Source organism: Chiloscyllium punctatum, chromosome 29 (genome assembly GCF_047496795.1).
Source record: "Chiloscyllium punctatum isolate Juve2018m chromosome 29, sChiPun1.3, whole genome shotgun sequence".
Classification (NCBI taxonomy): Eukaryota; Metazoa; Chordata; class Chondrichthyes; order Orectolobiformes; family Hemiscylliidae; genus Chiloscyllium; species Chiloscyllium punctatum.
In genome coordinates this window covers 60,224,073-60,251,986 of record NC_092767.1, presented here as the reverse complement: position 1 = coordinate 60,251,986, position 27,914 = coordinate 60,224,073, and the positions used below count along the sequence as shown (strand labels likewise).

General features: G+C 45.6%; 1 protein-coding gene across 2 annotated transcripts in view; it reads right to left on the bottom strand.

Annotated features, from left to right (window-relative positions):
• Positions 1-27,914, bottom strand: part of LOC140454450 (synaptosomal-associated protein 25-like) — a 138,543-nt gene that overhangs the window by 96,683 nt on the left and 13,946 nt on the right. For both annotated transcript variants that reach the window (XM_072549200.1, XM_072549199.1), the window contains exon 2: positions 1,207-1,351. In XM_072549200.1, the coding sequence (XP_072405301.1) occupies positions 1,207-1,278 (72 nt within the window). In that variant the 5' untranslated portion in view covers positions 1,279-1,351. The remainder of the gene's footprint in view (positions 1-1,206; positions 1,352-27,914) is intronic.

The following is a 27,914-nucleotide window of genomic DNA, read 5'->3' as shown; positions in this document are numbered from 1 at the left end:
AGTGGTGCTGGAAGAGCACAGCAGTTCAGGCAGCATCCAACGAGCAGCGAAATCGACGTTTTGGGCAAAAGCCCTTCATGAAGGGCTTTTGCCCGAAACGTCGATTTCGCTGCTCGTTGGATGCTGCCTGAACTGCTGTGCTCTTCCAGCACCACTAATCCTGTATCTTAACTGCATCTACTCAAAAGGTGGTTCCATTCCCTTAACGTCAATCGATCAACCTCAAAGTCAACTTTTACAAATTGAATCCTCGACCGTAACAGATTTCTTTTTGCGAGTGTGTGTGATTAAAGCTTTGTGCAATTAGAAATGAAGCCTACCTCTCACTTTATTGTTATTTCCTTTCTCTTTCATATTCTTCTACCAGAGGGAGGAGCTTCATTAGCCACTGCATCAACTCTCTTGAACATTTAGAACACTGCCTAACCTTCTGTTCTCAAACAACCAACATGCATACTGAGTCTGTGCAACCTCCCTGATCACTGAAACTTTTTGGCCCCAGCACCACACTGATAAATTGACATTCCAAGGCCAGGGTATGTTTCATTAAGAAGACAATAAGCTCCCCTGTACCATTTGATGCCCATGAGGCTGCAATAATACAGTAGGGATATTTCAAAAAGTTAACGTTAGGCCAAAATGATGAGATATTCCTGCCACGTTATAAATCATCGGGTCAGTGACTGCTGTCTACAGACACGGTACAGAAAGGACAGTGAAGTTAGTTTGTCAGGATGACCGTGAGGGTGGACAGACGAGGAGGGCTTATCTAACCTGGGCTTGTCCTTAAAGGAAAAGAAGAGGTGGGGAGGTGATCTGATAACTGCTTTCGGGATTGTAAAGGGGCCAACACGAATAATATTGACGTGGAGGAGCCGGTGTCGGACTGGGGCGGACCAAGTTAAAAATCACACAACACCAAGTTAGAGTCCAACAGGTTTATTTGGAAGCACTAGCTTTCAGAGCGCTGCTCCTTCATCAGGTAGCTGTGGAGCATACTCACCTGATGAAGGAGCAGCACTCCGAAAGCTAGTGCTGCCAAATATACCTGTCGGACTATAACCTGGTGTTGTGTGATCTTTCAACAAATAATGTTGACCAGGCTGGTAGGAGCCAAACCAGACAGACCGTGTTCTACCTTTAATTTAGCTGCTCCAATGTTCTGGTGTGACGGTACAATAGATTTATAAAGAAGCAGCCAATCACCTCATCTGTGATCTGGTCAGCACAACGCTGCATCTCCTCCAGTTCCGACCTCATGTCCACGTTGCCATCCATGGCTCCTCCTGTGAGTCTGTCACGTCGCGTAGGAGCACGTGTAGTCACTCAAGGCACACAGGCCTTCAAGGATCTAGACAACAGAAAGCCATCATTTTAGAACAGTTATCGTATTTAGAAGATTATTGAGTATCAGACATCACTCAATTCATATTGTTATAAACCAGAACAAAACCCCTCAAAATATGTCAAGGAAATAGCTTAGACCCTGCTTTTTATTTGTAGGCAACTGTAAGGTGCTGTGTTCCAAATGTGACACGATGGGTCCACTAAGGCTTGAAGCAAAACACACTTTATTCTTACAATACAGTTAAAATACAAATAATAAAGAATTAGAATAATTTGAACTCTGCTGAAGTACTTAATAAAATGATATATTATTTAACCACTAATCATCAACTGTTCCAACATAGCAGCATCACATAAACACACCCTTGGCAAAGGCAAATTCAGCAAAACAGATTTTCCTCATGTGCTGTCTCCTTTCCAGTCCAGGAGAAGGGGACACCAAAAGAATCGAGCAGCAGAGAGAAAGGTTACGGTTTTTTTTTGCTGCAGCAGAGAGTGAGCTGTATCGATCAGCTTCCACAGGCAACTCCAGACCCCAACTGAAAGCAAAACTAAAACGCTGGCTCTATGTGAGCCTGGTGCACCCACTCAAGTTTATTTTGTCTAAAAAAACACTCAAGGGGTTAACACTCAGTGGGTAAACGCTCACCTGTTTACCCACTGCTCCTGAAGCAACAACTGTGACAACAACTCTCTGCGAGACAAACAGTACAAAACTAATCTCTCTTAAAGGCACAGTACCATTACAAGATTACTCTCGGCTGTAGGGAGATTATCGTTATATACAATGAGACCACTAATAGAATACTTTGCAAAGTATTGGTCTACTCATTTAAGGACAAGTGTAAATATATTGGAAGCAGTTCAGAGAAGATCTACTGGACTAATAATGGCAAAATACTGCAGATGTTGGAAATCTGAAATAAATATATGGATTGTTGGAGAAGCTCAGCAGGACTTGCAGCATCCGTGGAGAGTGAAACAGAGTTAATGCTTTGAGGCCAGTATGACTCTGAAGGCAAGTCACACTGGACTTAAAATGTTAACTCTGTTACTCTCCCCACGGATGCTACCAGACCTGCTGAGTTTCTCCAGCATTCTCTACGGCTTGTAGCAGACGAATTCATGAAATGGGTGAGATATCTAACATGGGAAGGGTGGACAGTCTGGGCTTTTACCTGCTGACGTTTAGAAGAGTAATAGACTGAAACCTGTAAGAGCCTGAGGACGCTTGATGCCGGGATCTTGACTGTGTGGAAAGGAAAAGGATGTTTCTTCTTGTGGGAGAATCCAGAACTAAGTGTCTCTGTTTCCAAAGCAAAGGTTGTCCATTCAAAACAGAGAGGAGAAGAATGGGTTTTTCTCTCAGATGCTGGCGAGTCCTTGGAACTCACTCCCTCAAATGCTGGTGGAAGCAGAGTCCTTAACGATTTGTAAGGCAGGGGGAGTTTGATTCTTGATAAGTAAGGGACTGCTGAGGGCAGGCTAAAACCTAGGTTAATCAGACCAGTCACAATCTTACTAAATGGCAGAACAGGATTAAGGGGCTAAATGGCCTACTCCAGCTCTGAATTTGAATGTTTTCATGTTCATCTTTGAGTCAGAACAACATTGGTTCAAGCCCTACTGGAGTCTGGCTCTTCAATGCAATACTGAGGGGGCACTGTACAATTATAGGAGCTGGCTTTTAATGTGATGTTAAACTGATGGTTCTTCTACCCTCTTAGGTAAGCATGGGCTGGAGAGTTCTCATACAGAAATACACACTATGGTTACAGCCTATTGTGTCCTTGTCAGTCTTCTTCAATAGCAACTTATTCTCCTCGTCCTGCCTTTTCCCCTCAGCTTTGAAAAGGATCTTCAGGTGTTCATCCTATTCCAGACTAAGAGTTGCTGTCGGACCTGCCTCCAACACATTCCCAGGCTGTATAGTCCAGATCAGAATCTCTCGCTGCGTAAAGAGGTGTTACTTCATGTCGCTGGTGGTGCTTTTGCCAGTCATCTTAAAGCTATCTCCATTAGCTCCCAATCCTTCTGGCAACAGAAATTTCTGTCTCCTGCTCTGTCCGAACGGTCAATAATTTTGAACACTTCAATCAAATCTCCTCTCAATCTTCTCAAAGAGAACATCCCCAGGTTCTCCAGTGTATTCACAAATCAAAGTCCCTCATCCCTGGAGCCTGGAACCCCTCATCCTCATAATCCTTCTCATAAATCTTCCCTGGACCCTCTCTAAAGCCTTCACATCTATCCTGAAATTTGTTTTGTTCCATTTCCCTGATGTTTTGGCCAATATTTCACCCTCAACCAACATAATTAAAACAGATAATCTCATCATTATTGCCCTTCAGTTTGTAGAAGCTTGTTTTGTACAAACTGATTGAAGTGCTCCCTACAAAACAGTGACAACAGGTCAAAGAACTACACTGACAATAAAATGTTTCGGAATTCCCTGGGCAATGAACGTTTTTTGCCTGATGACTGTTAAGTATGTAGCAACATCGAATGTACTTCTAAAGTGCTTTAATGGTTCGGAAGCACTTTGGGACATTTGCAGTGCGCTCTCATATAAATGTCACTTCTCTCCCACATTGAGTGCTTTAGAAATCCCTCACTCAGTAGAATTTCCTAACTGATCAATGACACTCATGTCAGACTGAAAACAATGTACTTCTGGCCACTGATGTGAGTATTCCGTCAAGAAATGCAGCTCCAACAACACTCAAGAAGCTCAACACTATTCAGGACAAAGGAGCCCACTTGACTGGCACTGTGTCCCCCATCTTAAACATTCACTCCCTTCGTCACCAATTTGTTCCCTTGCTCAGTAGCAGCTGCGTGTGCTATTTACAAAACTCACTGCAGTAACTCACCAACACTCTTCCGATAGCACCTTCTGAACATTTGACCTGCATTATCCAGAAGGACATGGGCAGCAGATACATGGGAACACCATGTAAGTTGCAAGTTCCCCTCCAAGTAACTCACCAGCCTGACTTGCAAATGCATTGTCCTTCACTGTCACTGGGTCAAAATCCTGTAACTCCCTCCCTAGGGGCTTTATGAGTCAAAGTATAGCATGTGGACTGCAACAGTTCACGAAGTTTATTTGAAAGTACAGGTTTTTGGAGTGCTGCTCTTTCATCAGATAACTAGTGGGGCAGGTTCATAGGGCACAAATGTTATAGTAACAGGTCAAAGTGCCATACAACTGATGCAATGTATTGAACAAACCTAGATTTCTGTTAAATCTTTAATTACTTAGCATGGGGATGCAGGTTTCAACTTACATATTCTGTGTCCTATGATCCTGCCCCAACTAGTTATCTGACGAAGGAGCAGCGCTCCAAAAGCTTGCACTTTCAAATAAACCTGTTTGGCCATAACCTGAGATTTTTAACTTTGTCCATCCCAGTCCAACACTGGCGCCTCCACATCATGGTTCAAGAAAGGGGTGGCATGATGGCTCAGTGGTTAGCACTGCTGCCTCACAGTGCTAGGAACTTGGGCTCGGTTCCAGCCTCAGGTGACTGTCTGTGTGGAGTTTGCACGTTCTCCCCGTGTCTGCGTGGGTTTCCTCCGGGTGCTCTGGTTTCCTCCCGCAGTCCAAAGATGGGCAGGTTAGGTGAATTGGCCATGCTAAATTGCCCATGTGTAGGTTTAATGCATTAGTCAGGTGAGGGGAATGGGTCTGGGTGGGTTACTCTTCAGAGGGTCGGTGTAGACTTGTTGGACGAAAGGGCCTGTTTCCACACTGGAGGGATTCTTTAAAAAGCCAGCTCACCACCACCTTCTCCACAGACAATTAGGTATGGGCAATAAAGTCTGGTTTTGCCAGTGACGCCCAGATCCCTTGAACAAATTTTTTTAAAATTCCTGACTATGTCAAGCACAGCCATCTCTAACTGTTTCTGATAGAGATCTTTCTAACAGGAAGAACAGAATGCAACACCTGAAGAAAATCTGAGCTGAACGGGACAATCCACAGTTTTTTGGGCCTTCTGAAATTCCTGGGAACAACACACAAAGTCATTGTTTTCTTTTTGAACAAGGCAATTTTTCCACTGGGAGTGATGACATTTTTCACTGCCGTGGCACCCATAGCAAATACGGGGATTCAATTTACTCTCTGGGCTGCTCATGTTTCTCTGTCTTATCTTGTTTTCAGTGACATAAAAGACCAAGCTCAAATTGGGCCCCATTATCATTCAGTGTTTTCGTGTGTTTGTTCTCACCTTGAAGCTCTGTGAAAATGAAGGGGCCTGGGAAAAGCTGAGAAACCGCCTGCATGACTCATCACAGACATTTTGTAAAATCGCTCACACAAGCTCTTCAATTAGATATTTCATGCTATACGTGCTAGAAAAACACAACAGGTCTCTTCAGTGTCTGAAATGATTTGGAGGTGCCGCTGTTGGACTGGGGTGTGCAAAGTTAAAAATCACACAACACCAGGTTATAGTCCAACAGGTTTAATCGGAAGCACTAACTTTCGGAGCGACGCTCCTTCATCAAGTGATTGTGGAGGACACAATTGTAAGACACAGAATTTATAGCAAAAGGTTACAGTGTGATGCAACTGAAATTATGGTCATTGATGGTCATTCTAACAGATGAATGATGCAACAAATAATCAAGGAATTTTTCAATATATAATTTCAGTTATATCGCACTGTAAACTTTTGCTATAAATTCTGTGTCTTACAATTGTGTCCTCCACAACCACCTGATGAAGGAGCATCGCTCTGAAAGCTAGTGCTTCCAATTAAATCTGTTGGACTATAACCTGGTGTTGTGTGATTTTTAACAGTGTGTGAAAGAGTAACAAAGGGCTTATCCATGATGTTAGCCCAATATCCTCTGGCAGGCTTGCTCTACACTTCTAGCCTTTTTCAAACATAAAGAGTCTATTTCCTTGCTCACTCAGCTATATTGTACTTAAATTGGTGCTGCTAAACCAGGAAGGAGGTTTCATTACATTGACTTCAAATTTCTATGCTTTTCCAAATGCAGGATTAGTCCCAAAGGAGCTGGAAGATTGCAAATGTGATGTCATTGTTTGAGAAAGGGGCAGGGGATAACTCAGAAAACTATAGACAAATCAATAGATGGAGGCCATAATATAGGATATGATAAATATATACTTCACAAAAAGCTAATACGAGATGGTTAACGTGGCTTTCTCAAGGGTAGAGTAGAGAGTGCGTTGCTGGAAAAGCACAGCAGATCAGGCAGCAACCGAGGAGCAGGGAAATCAATGTTTCAGGCCAGAATTCCTGGTGAAGGGCTCCGGCCCGAAACATTGATTCTCCTGCTCCTCGGATGCCTGCTGTGCTTTTCCAGCACCACACTCTCGACTCTGATCTCCAGCATCTGCAGACCTCACTTCTTCCTTTCTCAAGGACAGGTCATGTCTGACAAATTTAATTGAGTCCTTTGACAAGTTGACACAGTAGATGAGAGTGGTGCTGTGGGAGATGTTGTATGTTTGGACTTGCATTTGATCCAATGCCACATGGCAGGTTAGTTAGCAAATTAGAAATGTTTGGGAATGATAGATCTTTGGCAGCATGGATTCAAAAATCAGGAAATAGAGGGTAGGTATAAATGGCATTTGTCAGATTGGAGACATGTTGAAAATGGTGTCCCCCAGGGATCGGTGTTGGGAGCCTTACTTTTTCTGACTTATATTAACAATTTGGAAATGGGTGTTGGAGGGCAAAATCTTTAAGTTTGCAGATGATACTAAGCTAGGGAGAATAATGAATTGTGAGGATGATGCTGAGCAATGTCAGAGAGACAATGACAAGATAGCCAAATGGAGAGACGTGTGGACAGATGAATTTTAATGCAGAGAAATGTGAGCTCATGCATTTTGGTTAAAGAAGTACAGAGACAAGGCAGGCTTCATTGTACAACTTGTGACCCTTAGCTGCTGAAATACCAACTAGTGGAAGCAAAATATCCCTCTGTACCCTTTCAAAATTGCTCATAACTTTGAAGACCTCAAAAAGATAATCTCTTCACCTTCTCTGATCGATGGAGAATAAACCCAATTTCATTCGTCTTTCCTTGGATCATCATTCTTGTAGATCCCTATGAACTGTCTCCAGGGTGAGTACAGGAGCAGAGGGACCTCAGGGTTCATGTGGATGATTCTCTGAAGGTGACTAGGCAAGTCGAAACAATTGTTAAGAAGGCTTACAGGATCCTTGGGTTTATAAATAGAGAGATAGAGTGTAGAAGCAAGGGATGTGATGTCACACCTCGACAAATCATTAAAGCCCTGGAGAGGGTGATAGATTAATTAATCTAGTCCCATTTGCCAGCATTTGGCCCATATCTCTCTAAACCTTCTTATTCATGCATCCATCGAGATGTCTTTTAAATGATGTAATTGTACCAGCCTCCACCACTTCCTCTGGCAACTCAGTCCATACATGCACCACCCTCTATGTGAAAATGTTGCCTCTTAGATCACTTTTAATCCTATCCCCTCTCACCCTAAACTTATGCCCTTTAATTCTGGACTCCCACTGGAGTCAACACTTGAGGGGGGGGGGGGGGAAAGATCTTGTCTACTTGCCCTATCCATGCCCCTCATGATTTTATAAACCTCTATAAGGTTACTCCTCAGCCTCCAACGCTCCAGGGAAAACAGCCCCAGCCTATTCAACCTCTCCCTATAGCTCAAACCCTCCAACCCTGGTTATCCTTGTAAATCTTTTCTGAACCCTTTCACATTTCAGAACATCCTTCCTATAGAAGGCAAACCAGAATTGCAAACAGTATTTCAATAGTGGCTTGACCAACGTCCTGTACAGCTGCAACATGACCTCCCAACCCCTATACTCAATGCACTGACCAATAAAGGCAAGCATACCAAATGCCTTCTTTACCATTTCTCCCAACTCTTCCATGGCTGCTCACTGTCTGTGGAGCACCTGGGAAGGCACAGCCTGAACTGCCCGTTTCTGTGACTCAAACGTTCATCCCTGGAGAAAACGCAAGAGGATACCCATGGCAAGTCAGAGAGCAAAAGATCAAAAGCAGAATTGTGATCCATGATACTGAGTGCATTGAGCAGGGAGTGTGGAGGTAATTCCTACCTCACCTTCCTACAGGTGCTGGCAGCTGAAGGTCTCAATGATCAGGAAAGCACACTGCCCAGCCCAGAAAGAGACTCTGCAGCCAGGAGGTGAAAATGGAACTCCATGCAAATGATGATGAGAAAGTAAAGTAACCAGCAATGGATGATCTCACACCAAATCCCCACATCACAGGCTTAAACAAAGTTACTCAACGAGGTGAGGGGTCATTAATGTAAGAGTAGAAAAGACTCTACATTGGGAACTTCGAAGAGATTTTGGTGGGTGCGGTGGGACAGGGACATAGACACAGTGAGTGTGGCCAGTGTATCTGGGCCATCCCAAATCTTGTCCAGCATTAATGGCAGGATCACACAGTCTTAATCAAATGCACGTAGATTCACTGGCAGACCTCAGTTGGCAAGAGTGAGTCTTTAGCAACAGGAGAATAGCCAGCAGTCAGATGGGCATGTGGCGAGAGGGCATCTGGGCACAATCTGGGTTGAGTGGTATTGGGTAGGGGGGGGGGGGGGTTGCCATTTGGTGACACAAAGTAAAATGCCCAGAGGGTAGATCTTCCTGGGAATGGTGATGTTAACGGGGAGGAATGCACACACTGATGTGCTGTTACAAAACAAAGGAAGAACATCCCCAGCCTCTTTGATTACCCCAAACGACAGCCAAGTAGACTCCTTTAACAACCAGCACCTCAGTGTGGATTGATATACATTGGCTTGCATGAAGTACTCCTCAATTTTAATATCGTCTTGTGTTCATAACCTCATCCCTGCCATCACTGTAACTTTCTGCAGCCACCAGGCTCCAAGACTCATGTTTCTCTGATCCTGGTCTCTGCTACATTCCCCATTAGCTTCATCCCACCATTGATAGCTCTGCCTTCAGCTGCTGCAGCCCTCAGCTCAGGGGGGATTTCATAGAAACCCATACCACTCCAACAGGAACAGAGAAGGTGGATGCAGGAAGGATGTTGCCAGAACCAGTTGTCATAGTCGAAGGAGACAGGGCAAACCACTTAGAAATAAGATGCAGAGGAGTTCTGGGATTTACATATTAATGAATCGAAACCTGCAACCCATCCTAAAAGATGAAAGACTTAACAATCCAAGGTTGTTCAATATATCTCTGTATGACATTGTAATCTTTTGCTATAAGTTATGATCTTATACTCCACCATCACCTGATGAAGAAGCAGCACTCCGAAAGCTAGTGCTTCCAAATAAACCTGTTGGACTATAACCTGGTGTTGTGTGATTTTTAACTTTGTCCACCCAGAGAGTGCTGACCCTGTGAAGTTTGCTACTACAGAGAGCAGTCAAGGACAAAACATTGTGTGTTTTGCAAAGGAATTGGATATAGCACTTGGGGGCTAATGGGATCAAAGGATAAGAGGAAGTGGAAACGGGCTATTTGATTGGATGATCAGCTTACTGTAATTGGGCTCATGGGATCCTGACAATCACGTTATATCCACTGCTGTTACATTGCAAATAAAAGCTCCTTCTGATTCATAGCTCAAGTTAGTCACGAAATGTACATTTTAATCAGAAATGAGAAAGCTGCAGTGTGAAGGTGTCTCAAAGGCAGCAGACATTCTACACCATCCGTGATTTACAGAGACCAAAGTGGGCAACAGGAAAAGACTCTCTCAGCACTCCAGCTGGTCACAGCCAGTTATGGTATCCATACTGACCCACCACATGATGGTGTGGGGAAAGGTGAAAATCTGGCAAATGTTGTGTCTGATTTAATCAGCACGCAATGATGTCAGAATCAAGAGAACAATCATTACCCACTGCAATCTCTGTAACCACAGACCATCTGATCCCTTGGCCGAAAGGTCAGTTACAAAGGGGTATAGTTTTAGGGTAAGAGGCAGTTGATTCAGAGGGGATTCGGGTAGAAACTTTCTCATTCAGCAGGTGGTACGAAGCTGAAACACATTACCTGGGAAGGTAGCAGAGGCCAGCAACCTTACCACCTTTCAAACAATGTTTGGATGTGCGCTTTCAAATATCATTTAAGGTAGTGGGACAAATACAGGAAGTTGGGATTTGCATGCCTTTAGAGGTAGTTATGTCGGGCCTTGTCTGAATCTATGAACCACCTGCTCTGATACTGGCTGGAAATTAGAATACGACCACTCTGTCCAAACTATTGAGTCAGGTGACTTTGCGAGGTGTTTGGTAGATTCGCACTTGACAGCTCTCAACACATTCAGACTCAAGAAGCATGCCTTCCAAATATCTCATTGAGATCTTGTATCAACCGAGAGTGGCCCAATTTAATGTCTCGTCCAAAAGATGGCACCTCTGACTGTGCCGCACTCCCTCGGTACTGCACTGAAACCTTAGGCATGGATTGTGTGGCCAAGACACAGCACTGGGACTTTTAACCCATAAGGAGGGTCTTCCGAAGCTCACACGTTCGGTTCAATTAAAAGGAGAGTAGTGCAGGCAGTGGTGATCTGAAATAAAAACAGAAAATGCTGAAGAAACTCAGCAGGTCTGACAGCATCTGCAGAGAAACAGCGTGCAGTCTGACCCTTCTCCAGGGCTTTAATGTTGTTGCCAGGGAGCAGGAGAAATGGGTGAGGATGCCCAGGACCAATGACAAAAGGAATGTTAATGGTGCTAGGAGAGATATAGATGCAGAATAGGTGTTAATGAGTCCTGAAGAAGCCACATCAGACTTCAAACGTTAACTCTGTCTTGCTCTCCACAGATGCTGCAGGACCTACTGAGATTCCCCAGCATTTTCTGTTTTTATTTCAGCCCTCCAGGATCCACAGTAATTTGTTTCTCCTTATGTAAGCATTAAAGATAAGTATAGGTAGCAGAAAAATAGGTCAGCTCTGCTGAGAGTAAATCCATGCAAACAAGACAGTGGGGGGGAAGTGGGGGGGGGTAATCAAAACGAGACAGTGTTTACACTTTGATCTTGCCGAACTCAAACGTTGAGTGCTGACGCCAATAAAGGGCCTAAGCAGGGAGTGAGGGGCTGGTTCGCGAGCACATTCAGTTCACTGACTGGGGGATGTGGAAATGGTCGTCAGTCAGACAGCAAACGGGATCTTTTCTCTCCAAAAGAAAATGTTAAGGAAATATCATTCGAGAGATCTGGGCTCAGAACTCACATGAGGGGGCATAACTACAAATTGAGGGGTGTTAGATTTAAGACAAATGTCAGAGTTCTTTGCTCAAAGGGCGTGGAATGCCCTACCTGCCAATGTAGCTAACTCAGCCACATTAGGGAGATTTAAACAATCCTTAGATAAGCACACGATGGGATAGTGTAGGGGGACGAGCTGAGAATAGTTCACAGGTCAGCGCAACATCAAGGGCTGAAGGGCCTGTTCTGCGCTGTATTGTTCTATGTTCTATTACAGTCACATCCATGCTCCTATCCCAGTCCAGTCCGGAAAAAAAATGTGCATCACCCCACAAGGTAAGGTGATAGCAACTAAGACAATCTCACTTCGACTGACTGGAAGATCGAATTGTAGTTGAAGGAGAGGAGTAGATGATGAAATCATCCTGCAACTCCTCTGGATGATCGAGTCGACTTCAGGGAACTGCAGGACAATGTCTCACTGCCTGCACCATTTTTTAACAGCATGATCAAGTGCCACGGCCTGCAGCACACAGACTGAATTAGCACATCGCTGCTTGTGAGAGCTTGCTGTGGGAAAGCTAGCTGCTGTATTTTGGAAATTGCAGCCATGACACACAGCACAGTACCATCTGAAAACCTGCGTGCCCATATTGTGCCACACTGGCTGGGCTGCTGCCACGATATCTTGCCAATGTCTGTCCCAATGACTATTTGACCGTAGAAGCGTCACAACAGAACTGAAGCTGGTCTTCAGCTTTTGTGGAGAAAGTGAGGACTGCAGATGCTGGAGATCAGAGCTGAAAATGTGTTGCTGGAAAAGCGCAGCAGGTCAGGCAGCATCCCAGGAGAAGGAGAATCGACGTTTCGGGCATGAGCCCTTCTTCAGGAATCTCCGTCACCACGTCTAACACCGCCCCCACACCGATCTCCGTCACCACGCCCAACTCCGCCCCCACGCCAATCTCCGTCCCCGCCCCCACGCCAAACCCCGCCCCCACTCCAGCTCCAGCCCCACACCATGTCCTAGCTCCCAGCCCTGCCGTATTTTCACCATCCCTCCAGAACGACCCCTCTCTGAGGATGAAAGATCAGTCCTCAGCAGAGGCCTCACCTTCATTCTCCTACGCTCTCGGATTAACGAGTTCAACATGCGGCGTGACATCGAACAATTCTTCTGCCGCCTTCGCCCCCGCGCCTACTTCTTCAGCCAGGATTCTCACCCACCCTCTGACGACCCCTTCTCCCACCTCCAACACACCCCATCCACCTGGACACCCCGTGCTGGCCTCTTACCCGTCCTCGATCTCTTCATAGCCAACTGCCGCTGCGACATTAACCGCCTCAACTTCTCCACCCCTCTCACCCACTCCAACCTCTCACCCTCGGAACGTGCAGCCCTCCACTCCCTCCATTCCAACCCCAACCTCACTATCAAACCAGCAGACAAGGGAGGCGCGGTAGTAGTTTCTTTCTTTAAAAGCCTCATTCCTGAAGAAGGGCTGATGCCCGAAATGTCGATTCTCCTGCTCCTTGGATGCTGCCTGACCTGCTGCGCTTTTCCAGCAACACATTTTCAGCTTCAACTTTTGTCCAAAGGTAGCAAAGTGAATTAAAATCCACACATCTCCCACTGTACCAGATTATACCACGCGCTCTCCTGCTTGCATGCCTATACTTGCAAAGCTGTGAACAAAATACATGAGGAAAACATTCTTATTTGAATTGCTGGGCACCTGCTGCAGATTGTTATAATATTGGTAAGGATAGCCTTAGACTACAGGAGTATGTAGACACGCTGGTCAAATGGGTTGATCAGTAGCAAATGGAATTCACTCCATAAACAAAGGAGGTGATCCACTTAGAGTCACATGCTCATACAGCACATCAGATCTCCAGGACCAACCTTTGGTCCAACTTGTCCACTCTGAGAGCCATCCCAATCTGACCGAGTCCCATTTTCCAGCACCCGGCCCATCTCCCTCCAAACCCTTCCTATTCATATACCCATCCAGATGCCTTTTAAATGCTGTAATTGCATCCGGTTCCACCACTTCCTCTGGCAACTCATTCCATACACACACACACCACTGAAAAAATGTTGCCCTTTTGGTCCGTTTAAATCTTTCCCCTCTCACCCTAAACCTATGTTTTGGACCCCCCCACCCACCAACTAGGAAAAAGGACCTGGTTACTCATCCTCTCCTTGCTCTTCATGATTTTTGAAACCTCTTTATCCTCTGCTCGGGGGAAAAAGCCCCAGCCTATTCAACCTGTTTCTAAAGCTCAAACCCCCCAGAGGGTCCTGGCTCCATCCTTGTAAACTGTCGCAAGTTTAACAACATCTTTCCCATAGAAGGGCTACCAGAATTGTAATCAGTATTCCAAAAGTGGCCTCACCAATGTCCTGTACAATCGCAACATGACATCCCAACACTTATACTCAATGTTATGATCAATGAAGGCAAGTGTGCCAAGTGTCTTTGTCACCTCTCTTGGTCAGAGACAAAAAAAAACTGCAGATGTTGGAGGCAGGAGGCTGGGGGGACACAGTAAGGCAGGCAGCATCAGGAGGCTGGGGGAACACAGCAAGGCAGGCAGCATCAGGAGGGAGATGGAACACAGCAAGGCAGGCAGCATCAGGAGGGAGAGGGAACACAGCAAGGCAGGCAGCATCAGGAGGGAGAGGGGACACAGCAAGGCAGGCAGCATCAGGAGGCTGGGGGAACACAGCAAGGCAGGCAGCATCAGGAGGGAGATGGAACACAGCAAGGCAGGCAGCATCAGGAGGGAGAGGGAACACAGCAAGGCAGGCAGCATCAGGAGGGAGAGGGGACACAGCAAGGCAGGCAGCATCAGGAGGGAGAGGGAACATAGCAAGGCAGGCAGCATCAGGAGGGAGAGGGAACACAGCAAGGCAGGCAGCATCAGGAGGGAGAGGTAACACAGCAAGGCAGGCAGCATCAGGAGGGAGAGGGAACACAGCAAGGCAGGCAGCATCAGGAGGGAGAGGTAACACAGCAAGGCAGGCAGCATCAGGAGGGAGAGGGAACACAGCAAGGCAGGCAGCATCAGGAGGCTGGGGGAACACAGCAAGGCAGGCAGGATCAGGAGGGAGAGGGGACACAGCAAGGCAGGCAGCATCAGGAGGCTGGGGGAACACAGCAAGGCAGGCAGCATCAGGAGGGAGAGGGAACACAGCAAGGCAGGCAGCATCAGGAGGGAGAGGGAACACAGCAAGGCAGGCAGCATCAGGAGGGAGAGGGAACACAGCAAGGCAGGCAGCATCAGGAGGGAGAGGGAACACAGAAAGGCAGGCAGCATCAGGAGGGAGAGGGAACACAGCAAGGCAGGCAGCATCAGGAGGGAGAGGGAACACAGCAAGGCAGGCAGCATCAGGAGGGAGAGGGAACACAGCAAGGCAGGCAGCATCAGGAGGGAGAGGGAACACAGCAAGGCAGGCAGGATCAGGAGGGAGAGGGAACACAGCAAGGCAGGCAGCATCAGGAGGGAGAGGGACACAGCAAGGCAGGCAGCATCAGGAGGGAGAGGGGACACAGCAAGGCAGGCAGCATCAGGAGGGAGAGGGAACACAGCAAGGCAGGCAGCATCAGGAGGGAGAGAAGTCAATGTTTCGGGTGTCAGACGTGAAGAAGGGTTATACCTGAAACGTTGACCTCTCCATCTCCTGATGCTGCCTGCCTTGCTGTGTTCTTCCAGCCTTCTGCCTGTTTACCGTCCTCACCACTCTATCTGTGACTCCACTTTCAAGAAACTATGCACCTGCCCCCCCAGATCTCTCTGTTTGGCAACACTCCCCAGGATCTACCATTTGCTGTATGAGTCCTGCCCTGGGTTGCGTTACCAAAATGCAACACCTCACATTTACCTAAATTAAACTCCACCTGATCAAACAAGGACAAACAAGGCAAGGGAACACATGATGAACAGTAGCATTCTGGCAAACACTAAGGCTCAGAGGGACTTTGGTGTGGTGTGTATGTGTCCACCAGACACATAAGGTAGCAGGACTGGTGGATAAAGTGATTAAGAAAGCATCTGATATACTTGCCTTTATTAGCCAAGGCATTAGTTTAAGAGCAAGGAGGTTATGCTAGAACTCACAGCTAGAGTATGATGTCAGAGGTAGCAGCTAGAGTATGATGTCACAGGTCACAGCTAGAGTATGGTGTCACAGGTAGCAGCTAGAGTATGGTGTCACAGGTCACAGCTCAAGTATGATGTCACAGGTCACAGCTAGAGTATGATGTCACAGGTCACAGCTAGAGTATGATGTCACAGGTCGCAGCTCGAGTATGATGTCACAGGTCACAGCTAGAGTATGATGTCACAGGTCACAGCTCAAGTATGATGTCACAGGTCACAGCTCGAGTATGATGTGCAGTTCTAGAAGAATCTCCAGTACAGGAAGAATGTGATTGAACTGGAGAGGTTGCAGGGGAGATTTACCAGGGTGTTGCCTGGGATGTAGAGTTTTAGTTATGATGAGAGATTAGGCAGCCTGGGGCTGCTTCCCTTGGAGCACAGGATAATTGGGGGGAGGGGAGGTGGGAGCCTGAATAAAATGTATAACATTATGAAGAGGAGACAGGAAGATGGTGCGATCAATGACAAAAGGGTGATAGAGTTAACAGAATCAGAACTCACTGGAAAAACTGAGCAGGGCTGGCAGCATCAGGGGAGAAACCCAAGTTTCTGTTTTGGGTGCAGTGACCCTTCTTCGGAAATCAGTGACTGTTCTGAAATGTTAACTCTGCTTTCTCTTCATAGACCCTGCCAGAACTGCTCAGGTTTCTCCAGCAATGTCTGTTTCCCAGCATCCACAGTCCGATGGCTTTTGTCAAAGACTGAAGGTAGATTTCTCTTCCTTTACCCCACCATTGGTGATCATGCCTTTTGCTGAGTAGGCCATAAGTTATGAAACTAGGAGAGAGTGAAGACGGCAGATGCTGGAGACTATCGAGAGAGTGTGGCGCTGGAAAAGCACAGCAAATCAGGCAGCATCTGAGGAGCAGAAGAATCAACGTTTCATTCATCATTCCCTGATGAAGGGCTTATGCCTGAAACATCGATTCTCCTGCTCCTCAGATGCTGCCTGACCTGCTGTGCTTTTCCAGCTCCACACTCTCTCAATAAGCTACGAAACACCTTACCTATACCCATCCTCTCTCTTCTCCTTTGAGGTGTCATTTAAAAGCTATTTCTTCGACCCAGATTTAAGTCACCAGGGCTATAATCTCCTTAGCTCAATGTGAAATCTAACCTCGTAATCGACCCAGAGAGGCCTTTGTGACCTATGACTATGTTTAAGCTGGTATGTGAGTGAGGGTGGGGTTTCATCTAGAGCACCAGTTTCTGGAGGGTAGTTATATCAGTTTGGAACAGTGCTCCCCCCCCCAACCCACACTCAGTATCACCCCCCCGATAGTGCACAGGGGATCGGAAGGCACGGTGGCACAGTGGTTAGCACTGCTGCCTCAGAGCGCCAGGGACCCGGGTTCAATTCCCGCCTCAGGTGACTGATTGTGTTGGGTTTGCACATTCTCCCCGTGTCTGTGTGGGTTTCCTCCGGGTGCTCCGGTTTCCTCCCACAGTCCAAAGACGTGCAGGCCAGGTGAACTGGCCATGCTAAATTGTCCGTAGTGTTCGGTAAGGGGTAGATGTAGGGGTATGGGTGGGTTGCGCTTCGGCGGGGCGGTGTGGACTTGTTGGGCCGAAGGGCCTGTTTCCACACTGTAAGTAATCTAATCTAATCAGAAGCTGACAGGGACAATGTGCGGCAATACGCAGCAGCTCAGGACGTGTATCCTTCCAACCCATGCTGCTGCTACTAACAGGGGTTCACAGTCCGCGGTCCCAGCCCCCAGCTCAGCTGTCTGAAAGCAAGCCTTCCTCCATCTTTGAAACATCTCCAAGGTCTTCATTTGGACCCTGCTAGCTGGCTTGGACGGCCAAGCAAAATGTTAACACCTCATATCTACCTAAATTAAACTCCACCTGCTGCTCCTCCGGCCAGCTGATCATCCCTTACACAGGGAAGCATTTAATAGGCTGCACTCTCCCCAAGGGTCAATTCCCAGTCTGGAGTTGTCAGAATGGAATCCAAACTGACATTGTAATAACAGAGTGATGGCTGCTCTGTAAATGTAAGTCTGTCTTCCGACTGACGAGGCTGTCTCAGCTGGGACTTGCTTCCCCTGGAGCTGAGGGGTGACCTTACAGAGGTTTATTAAATTGGCCATGCTAAATTGCCCATAGTGTTAGGTGCATTAGTCAGAGGGAAATGGGTCTGGGTGGGTTACCCTTCGGAGGGTCGGTGTGGACTGGTTGGGCTGAAGGGCCTGTTTCCACACTGTAGAGAATCTAATCTAATCTAAACAGATGGAGAGTAAGAGGGCACACATCAAAAGTGATTGGTTAGCACTGCTGCCTCACAGCACCAGGGTCCCTGGTTCAATTCCAGCCTCGGGTGGCTGTCTGTGTGGAGTTTGCACATTCTCCCCGTGTCTGTGTGGGTTTCCTCCGGGTGCTCCGGTTTCCTCCCAAGGTCCAAAGATGTGCGGGTCAGGTGAATTGACCATGCTAAATTGTCCATAGTGTTAGGTGCATTAGCCAGAGGGAAATGAGACAGGGTGGGGTACTCTTTGGAGGGTCGGTGTGGACTGGTTGGGCTGAAGGGCCTGTTTCCATACTGTATTGGGTGGCACGGTGGCACAGTGGTTAGCACTGCTGCCTCACAGCGCCGGAGACCCGGGTTCAATTCCTGCCTCAGGCGACTGACTGTGTGGAGTTTGCACATTCTCCCCGTGTCTGCGTGGGTTTCCTCTGGGTGCTCCGGTTTCCTCCCACAGTCCAAAGATGTGCAGGTCAGATGAATTGGCCATGCTAAATTGCCCGTAGTGTTCGGTAAGGGTTAGATGTAGGGGTATGGGTGGGTTGCGCTTCGGCGGGTCGGTGTGGACTTGTTGGGCCGAAGGGCCTGTTTCCACACTGTAAGTAATCTAATCTAATCTAAAGTAATCTAATCTGTAGGGAATCTAATCTAATCTAATCTAAATCATGAGGAGCATGGATAGGATAAATAGCCAAGGTTATTTCCCTAAGGTAGGTGACTTTACTGACTATATCACTACTCCTAGTGACCACTGCAGTCTGTCCCCCGATGGGGCAGTAATCAATCTCAGTCCGATTACTTTCCTCAGGTTCGACAGCTCTGAGAGACTGTCTAATCCAAGTCTTCATTGCATTGCAGGACAATTTATTCACAGCTCCACTGACAGGAGACTGTTTCAAAATTCATTGTACCTGCTCCGACAGAACTGCTTTGTCTATTTTGGGAGAAAATCATTGGCTGAAGAGATATCATCAGGTTTGACTGCATTCAATAGAATTTAATATGAAACAGATGGAGCAAACCTTGTTCTTACAGATTCACAAAGCCATGGACAAAGTTTAAATCCCAGCTCCTCATAATTTAAGTAAATTTTCACAGAGCTAATTCAAGCAGCAAAACTACAGATGGTCTGTCCCTCTACCAAATGGATGGCAGGGATTTGAGAAGTCAGCTCAGTATCACCTTCCTGAGGGGCAATTAGGGATGGGCAGTAAATGCTGGCCCGGTCAACGATATCCACACCCTATTAACAAATCAAGAAAAATGTAAACATTTCAGAGATGGACAACAATGACTCAGCCTACAGCCTTTCTGTGTACGCAACCACAAAAACATGGATCACAGGAGGAAGACTAGGCCATTAGCTTTCTCCTCCATTTTCTTCTCTCATAATTAATCGGACTTAACTCGACGTTCCTGTCTGCCTGGACTCTGTTGCAGACCAAAGATCTGTCCCACTCCATCTTGAATGTACTCAATAACTGCACTGCTCTCTGGCACAGAGAATTCCAAAGGTTAAAGGCACTCTGACAGGAGAAATTCCTTCCCATTTCTATCTGAAATAGGGGAAGCCCTTATTTTGAAACTGCACTCGATTTCTGGAACTCTCCCTCTAAAGGAAGTATAAACCCAGTATCTATCCTGGCAAGACATTTCAGAATTTTTCAATAATACCCCTTTGGCTACCTCCTGGGACATCGGCCTGGTTCCGTTTAAGGCCCACTCTCCCTGGAACCAATACTCGATGTCTGGCCATTTTTTCCGGAAATGGTTTTGTGGAGAAAGTGCCAACAACCTGGGAGCAAACTTTCAGGCCATTCATTCATAAAACCCGGTCGGACATTTTAAATCCTCTCCTGTGGTGAATCAGTCGGACAGACAGACAAACCTGTATTCAGTAAATCCATCAAAGACAGCCTTTCACGGCCTCTGAAGAACTGTCCATCAAAATGTGAACTCAGGCTCCCTACTGAAGTTAGTGGTTTTGAAGCGTTTGATATACAGCCAAGCATTCACAATGGGCTCAGCTGAACTATCAATCATAGAAAAATGTCATAAGAAGTAATAGCTTTTTTTCCCTAAGCTGCCAACCAATGCACTCCAGCTAACGGTGGCATTTTTCTTACTCGAACTGAAAACTGCAGACATTTTATTTCTAATTTTAAAGGGCTGAGGATTTACATAACTTCACTGAAATAGCTATGACATTTAAGCAGACTTTATTTGCCCTTGAAGAGTATGTTTTCATGCTGGACATTTCTATGACTCGATTCGTGTCTCTTCCACAAATTTGTGATGCTAATGCTGGTTAAAGTCTTTAGAACAATGGAAGAGGGTCCCTTTTGAGTTCAAAACTAATGTCAAATGGCACTGCTGTGATCAGATTTCTCACCTGTGGGACTTACTCTGTATCCACCTCTCCCATCAGAGGCAAATGGGGTTGGCTGGAAATGGGTTGGAGAGTTCTATTCAACAATTTTTAGCTGGGTCCAACCCACCATTTTAAAATTCCCCCAGACAATGATAATCCAGGCCTTGTGCTCTCCTACCCATCTTTGCATCATCAACAAATATGGCTACAATACACTGAGTCTGTTCATTCAAGTTATTAAAACAGATTGCGAACAGTTGAGGCTCCAGTACTAAAGAATCCCTAAAGAACTGCACAAGTTATCATCATCATCAGGAAAATGACCCATTTATTCCTGATTCACTGTTTCCTGTTGGTTAGCTGGCCCTCTATCAATATTACTACATCACCCCCAACACCACATGCTCTTATCTTGTTCAGTAACTTTTAATGCAGCACCTCCTTATCCAATACCTCTTGGAAAGCTGCATACACTCCATCGCCCAGTTCCCCTTCATCTATCCTGCTTGTTACAAACTTCAGAAACTCTAAAATAGCTATCATACATGATTTCCCTTTCATAATACCAAGAACCAATCCCAGAAGAGTGCCACACAAAAAGGGGCTGTGCAGCCATTCAATCTAGGCCACTTCTTATGAAGGACAATCCACTTGCTGGCTCTTTTGTCATGATCCTGATTTATTTTTCGATCAAGTATTTATTAAATTGCCTTTTAGAGGTGACGATGAACCCGTATCCACCGATCTAAACCATACGCACTTACTGCCTGGCACCTTCAGATTTACCAACTCGTCAGCCACTGGAAACAGGTTAGATTTATTTGCAGGACCAAGACCCTTCAGGATTTTAAACACCAATATCATGTCTTATCTTACAACTACGAGACTAGCCCAGATTTTCCACTAGTATGTAACGCTGTAACCCATCATCACTGGAACTAATCTACTGACCTCAGTGTGTAACATTGTAACCCACCATCGCTGGAACTAATCTACTGACCTCAGTGTGTAACATTGTAAACCATCATCACTGGAACTATTCTACTGACCTCAGTGTGTAACACTGTAACCCATCATCGTTGGAACTATATTACTGACCTCAGTGTGTAACACTGTAACCCATCATCACTGGAACTAATCTACTGACCTCAGTGTGTAACACTGTAACCCATCATCACTGGAACTAATCTACTGACCTCAGTGTGTAACACTGTAACCCATCATCACTGGAACTATTCTACTGACCTCAGTGTGTAACACTGTAACCCATCATCGCTGGAACTAATCTACTGACCTCAGTGTGTAACACTGTAACCCATCATCACTGGAACTAATCTACTGACCTCAGTGTGTAACACTGTAGCCCGTCATCACTGGAACTAATCTACTGACCTCAGTGTGTAACACTGTAACCCATCATCACTGGAACTATTCTACTGACCTCAGTGTGTAACACTGTAACCCATCATCACTGGAACTAATCTACTGACCTCAGTGTGTAACACTGTAACCCATCATCACTGGAACTATTCTATTGACCTCAGTGTGTAACACTGTAACCCATCATCACTGGAACTATTCTACTGACCTCAGTGTGTAACACTGTAACCCATCATCACTGGAACTATTCTACTGACCTCAATGTGTAACACTGTAACCCATCATCACTGGAACTATTCTACTGACCTCAATGTGTAACACTGTAACCCGTCATCACTGGAACTATTCTACTGACCTCAGTGTGTAACACTGTAACCCGTCATCACTGGAACTATTCTACTGACCTCAGTGTGTAACACTGTAACCCATCATCACTGGAACTAATCTACTGACCTCAGTGTGTAACACTGTAACCCATCATCACTGGAACTAATCTACTGACCTCAGTGTGTAACACTGTAACCCATCATCACTGGAACTATTCTACTGACCTCAGTGTGTAACACTGTAACCCCATCATCGCTGGAACTATTCTACTGACCTCAGTGTGTAACACTGTAACCCATCATCGCTGGAACTAATCTACTGACCTCAGTGTGTAACACTGTAACCCCATCATCGCTGGAACTATTCTACTGACCTCAGTGTGTAACACTGTAACCCATCATCACTGGAACTAATCTACTGACCTCAGTGTGTAACACTGTAACCCATCATCACTGGAACTATTCTACTGACCTCAGTGTGTAACACTGTAACCCATCATCACTGGAACTAATCTACTGACCTCAGTGTGTAACACTGTAACCCATCATCACTGGAACTATTCTACTGACCTCAGTGTGTAACACTGTAACCCATCATCACTGGAACTATTCTACTGACCTCAGTGTGTAACACTGTAACCCATCATCACTGGAACTATTCTACTGACCTCAGTGTGTAACACTTAACCCATCATCACTGGAACTAATCTACTGACCTCAGTGTGTAACACTGTAACCCATCATCACTGGAACTAATCTACTGACCTCAGTGTGTAACACTGTAACCCCATCATCACTGGAACTAATCTACTGACCTCAGTGTGTAACACTGTAACCCATCATCACTGGAACTAATCTACTGACCTCAGTGTGTAACACTGTAACCCATCATCGCTGGAACTATTCTACTGACCTCAGTGTGTAACACTGTAACCCCATCATCGCTGGAACTAATCTACTGACCTCAGTGTGTAACACTGTAACCCATCATCACTGGAACTAATCTACTGACCTCAGTGTGTAACACTGTAACCCCATCATCGCTGGAACTAATCTACTGACCTCAGTGTGGAACACTGTAACCCATCATCACTGGAACTATTCTACTGACCTCAGTGTGTAACACTGTAACCCATCATCACTGGAACTATTCTACTGACCTCAGTGTGTAACACTGTAACCCATCATCACTGGAACTATTCTACTGACCTCAGTGTGTAACACTGTAACCCATCATCGCTGGAACTAATCTACTGACCTCAGTGTGTAACACTGTAACCCATCATCACTGGAACTAATCTACTGACCTCAGTGTGTAACACTGTAACCCATCATCACTGGAACTAATCTACTGACCTCAGTGTGTAACACTGTAACCCCATCATCGCTGGAACTAATCTACTGACCTCAGTGTGGAACACTGTAACCCATCATCACTGGAACTATTCTACTGACCTCAGTGTGTAACACTGTAACCCATCATCACTGGAACTATTCTACTGACCTCAGTGTGTAACACTGTAACCCATCATCACTGGAACTATTCTACTGACCTCAGTGTGTAACACTGTAACCCATCATCGCTGGAACTAATCTACTGACCTCAGTGTGTAACACTGTAACCCATCATCACTGGAACTAATCTACTGACCTCAGTGTGTAACACTGTAACCCATCATCGCTGGAACTATTCTACTGACCTCAGTGTGTAACACTGTAACCCCATCATCGCTGGAACTAATCTACTGACCTCAGTGTGTAACACTGTAACCCATCATCACTGGAACTAATCTACTGACCTCAGTGTGTAACACTGTAACCCCATCATCGCTGGAACTAATCTACTGACCTCAGTGTGGAACACTGTAACCCATCATCACTGGAACTATTCTACTGACCTCAGTGTGTAACACTGTAACCCATCATCACTGGAACTATTCTACTGACCTCAGTGTGTAACACTGTAACCCATCATCACTGGAACTATTCTACTGACCTCAGTGTGTAACACTGTAACCCATCATCGCTGGAACTAATCTACTGACCTCAGTGTGTAACACTGTAACCCATCATCACTGGAACTAATCTACTGACCTCAGTGTGTAACACTGTAACCCATCATCGCTGGAACTAATCTACTGACCTCAGTGTGTAACACTGTAACCCATCATCACTGGAACTAATCTACTGACCTCAGTGTGTAACACTGTAACCCCATCATCGCTGGAACTATTCTACTGACCTCAGTGTGTAACACTGTAACCCATCATCACTGGAACTAATCTACTGACCTCAGTGTGTAACACTGTAACCCATCATCACTGGAACTATTCTACTGACCTCAGTGTGTAACACTGTAACCCATCATCGCTGGAACTATTCTACTGACCTCAGTGTGTAACACTGTAACCCATCATCGCTGGAACTAATCTACTGACCTCAGTGTGTAACACTGTAACCCATCATCACTGGAACTAATCTACTGACCTCAGTGTGTAACACTGTAACCCATCATCACTGGAACTAATCTACTGACCTCAGTGTGTAACACTGTAACCCCATCATCACTGGAACTAATCTACTGACCTCAGTGTGTAACACTGTAACCCATCATCGCTGGAACTAATCTACTGACCTCAGTGTGTAACACTGTAACCCATCATCACTGGAACTAATCTACTGACCTCAGTGTGTAACACTGTAACCCCATCATCGCTGGAACTATTCTACTGACCTCAGTGTGTAACACTGTAACCCATCATCACTGGAACTAATCTACTGACCTCAGTGTGTAACACTGTAACCCATCATCGCTGGAACTATTCTACTGACCTCAGTGTGTAACACTGTAACCCATCATCACTGGAACTAATCTACTGACCTCAGTGTGTAACACTGTAACCCATCATCGCTGGAACTAATCTACTGACCTCAGTGTGTAACACTGTAACCCATCATCACTGGAACTAATCTACTGACCTCAGTGTGTAACACTGTAACCCATCATCACTGGAACTAATCTACTGACCTCAGTGTGTAACACTGTAACCCCATCATCACTGGAACTAATCTACTGACCTCAGTGTGTAACACTGTAACCCATCATCGCTGGAACTAATCTACTGACCTCAGTGTGTAACACTGTAACCCATCATCACTGGAACTAATCTACTGACCTCAGTGTGTAACACTGTAACCCCATCATCGCTGGAACTATTCTACTGACCTCAGTGTGTAACACTGTAACCCATCATCACTGGAACTAATCTACTGACCTCAGTGTGTAACACTGTAACCTATCATCACTGGAACTATTCTACTGACCTCAGTGTGTAACACTGTAACCCATCATCGCTGGAACTATTCTACTGACCTCAGTGTGTAACACTGTAACCCATCATCGCTGGAACTAATCTACTGACCTCAGTGTGTAACACTGTAACCCATCATCACTGGAACTAATCTACTGACCTCAGTGTGTAACACTGTAACCCATCATCACTGGAACTAATCTACTGACCTCAGTGTGTAACACTGTAACCCATCATCGCTGGAACTAATCTACTGACCTCAGTGTGTAACACTGTAACCCATCATCACTGGAACTAATCTACTGACCTCAGTGTGTAACACTGTAACCCATCATCACTGGAACTATTCTACTGACCTCAGTGTGTAACACTGTAACCCATCATCACTGGAACTAATCTACTGACCTCAGTGTGTAACACTGTAACCCATCATCACTGGAACTAATCTACTGACCTCAGTGTGTAACACTGTAACCCATCATCACTGGAACTATTCTACTGACCTCAGTGTGTAACACTGTAACCCATCATCACTGGAACTAATCTACTGACCTCAGTGTGTAACACTGTAACCCATCATCACTGGAACTAATCTACTGACCTCAGTGTGTAACACTGTAACCCATCATCACTGGAACTAATCTACTGACCTCAGTGTGTAACACTGTAACCCATCATCACTGGAACTAATCTACTGACCTCAGTGTGTAACACTGTAACCCATCATCACTGGAACTAATCTACTGACCTCAGTGTGTAACACTGTAACCCATCATCACTGGAACTAATCTACTGACCTCAGTGTGTAACACTGTAACCCCATCATCGCTGGAACTATTCTACTGACCTCAGTGTGTAACACTGTAAACCCATCATCGCTGGAACTAATCTACTGACCTCAGTGTGTAACACTGTAACCCGTCATCACTGGAACTAATCTACTGACCTCAGTGTGTAACACTGTAACCCATCATCACTGGAACTATTCTACTGACCTCAGTGTGTAACACTGTAACCCATCATCACTGGAACTAATCTACTGACCTCAGTGTGTAACACTGTAACCCCATCATCGCTGGAACTATTCTACTGACCTCAGTGTGTAACACTGTAACCCATCATCACTGGAACTAATCTACTGACCTCAGTGTGTAACACTGTAACCCCATCATCACTGGAACTAATCTACTGACCTCAGTGTGTAACACTGTAACCCATCATCGCTGGAACTATTCTACTGACCTCAGTGTGTAACACTGTAACCCATCATCACTGGAACTATTCTACTGACCTCAATGTGTAACACTGTAACCCATCATCGCTGGAACTAATCTACTGACCTCAGTGTGTAACACTGTAACCCCATCATCACTGGAACTAATCTACTGACCTCAGTGTGTAACACTGTAACCCATCATCACTGGAACTAATCTACTGACCTCAGTGTGTAACACTGTAACCCATCATCACTGGAACTAATCTACTGACCTCAGTGTGTAACACTGTAACCCATCATCACTGGAACTATTCTACTGACCTCAGTGTGTAACACTGTAACCCATCATCACTGGAACTAATCTACTGACCTCAGTGTGTAACACTGTAACCCATCATCGCTGGAACTAATCTACTGACCTCAGTGTGTAACACTGTAACCCCATCATCACTGGAACTAATCTACTGACCTCAGTGTGTAACACTGTAACCCATCATCACTGGAACTAATCTACTGACCTCAGTGTGTAACACTGTAACCCATCATCACTGGAACTATTCTACTGACCTCAGTGTGTAACACTGTAACCCATCATCACTGGAATTAATCTACTGACCTCAGTGTGTAACACTGTAACCCATCATCGCTGGAACTAATCTACTGACCTCAGTGTGTAACACTGTAACCCATCATCACTGGAACTAATCTACTGACCTCAGTGTGTAACACTGTAACCCCATCATCACTGGAACTAATCTACTGACCTCAGTGTGTAACACTGTAACCCATCATCACTGGAACTAATCTACTGACCTCAGTGTGTAACACTGTAACCCATCATCACTGGAACTAATCTACTGACCTCAGTGTGTAACACTGTAACCCCATCATCACTGGAACTAATCTACTGACCTCAGTGTGTAACACTGTAACCCATCATCACTGGAACTAATCTACTGACCTCAGTGTGTAACACTGTAACCCATCATCACTGGAACTATTCTACTGACCTCAGTGTGTAACACTGTAACCCATCATCACTGGAACTAATCTACTGACCTCAGTGTGTAACACTGTAACCCATCATCGCTGGAACTAATCTACTGACCTCAGTGTGTAACACTGTAACCCATCATCACTGGAACTAATCTACTGACCTCAGTGTGTAACACTGTAACCCCATCATCACTGGAACTAATCTACTGACCTCAGTGTGTAACACTGTAACCCATCATCACTGGAACTAATCTACTGACCTCAGTGTGTAACACTGTAACCCATCATCACTGGAACTAATCTACTGACCTCAGTGTGTAACACTGTAACCCCAT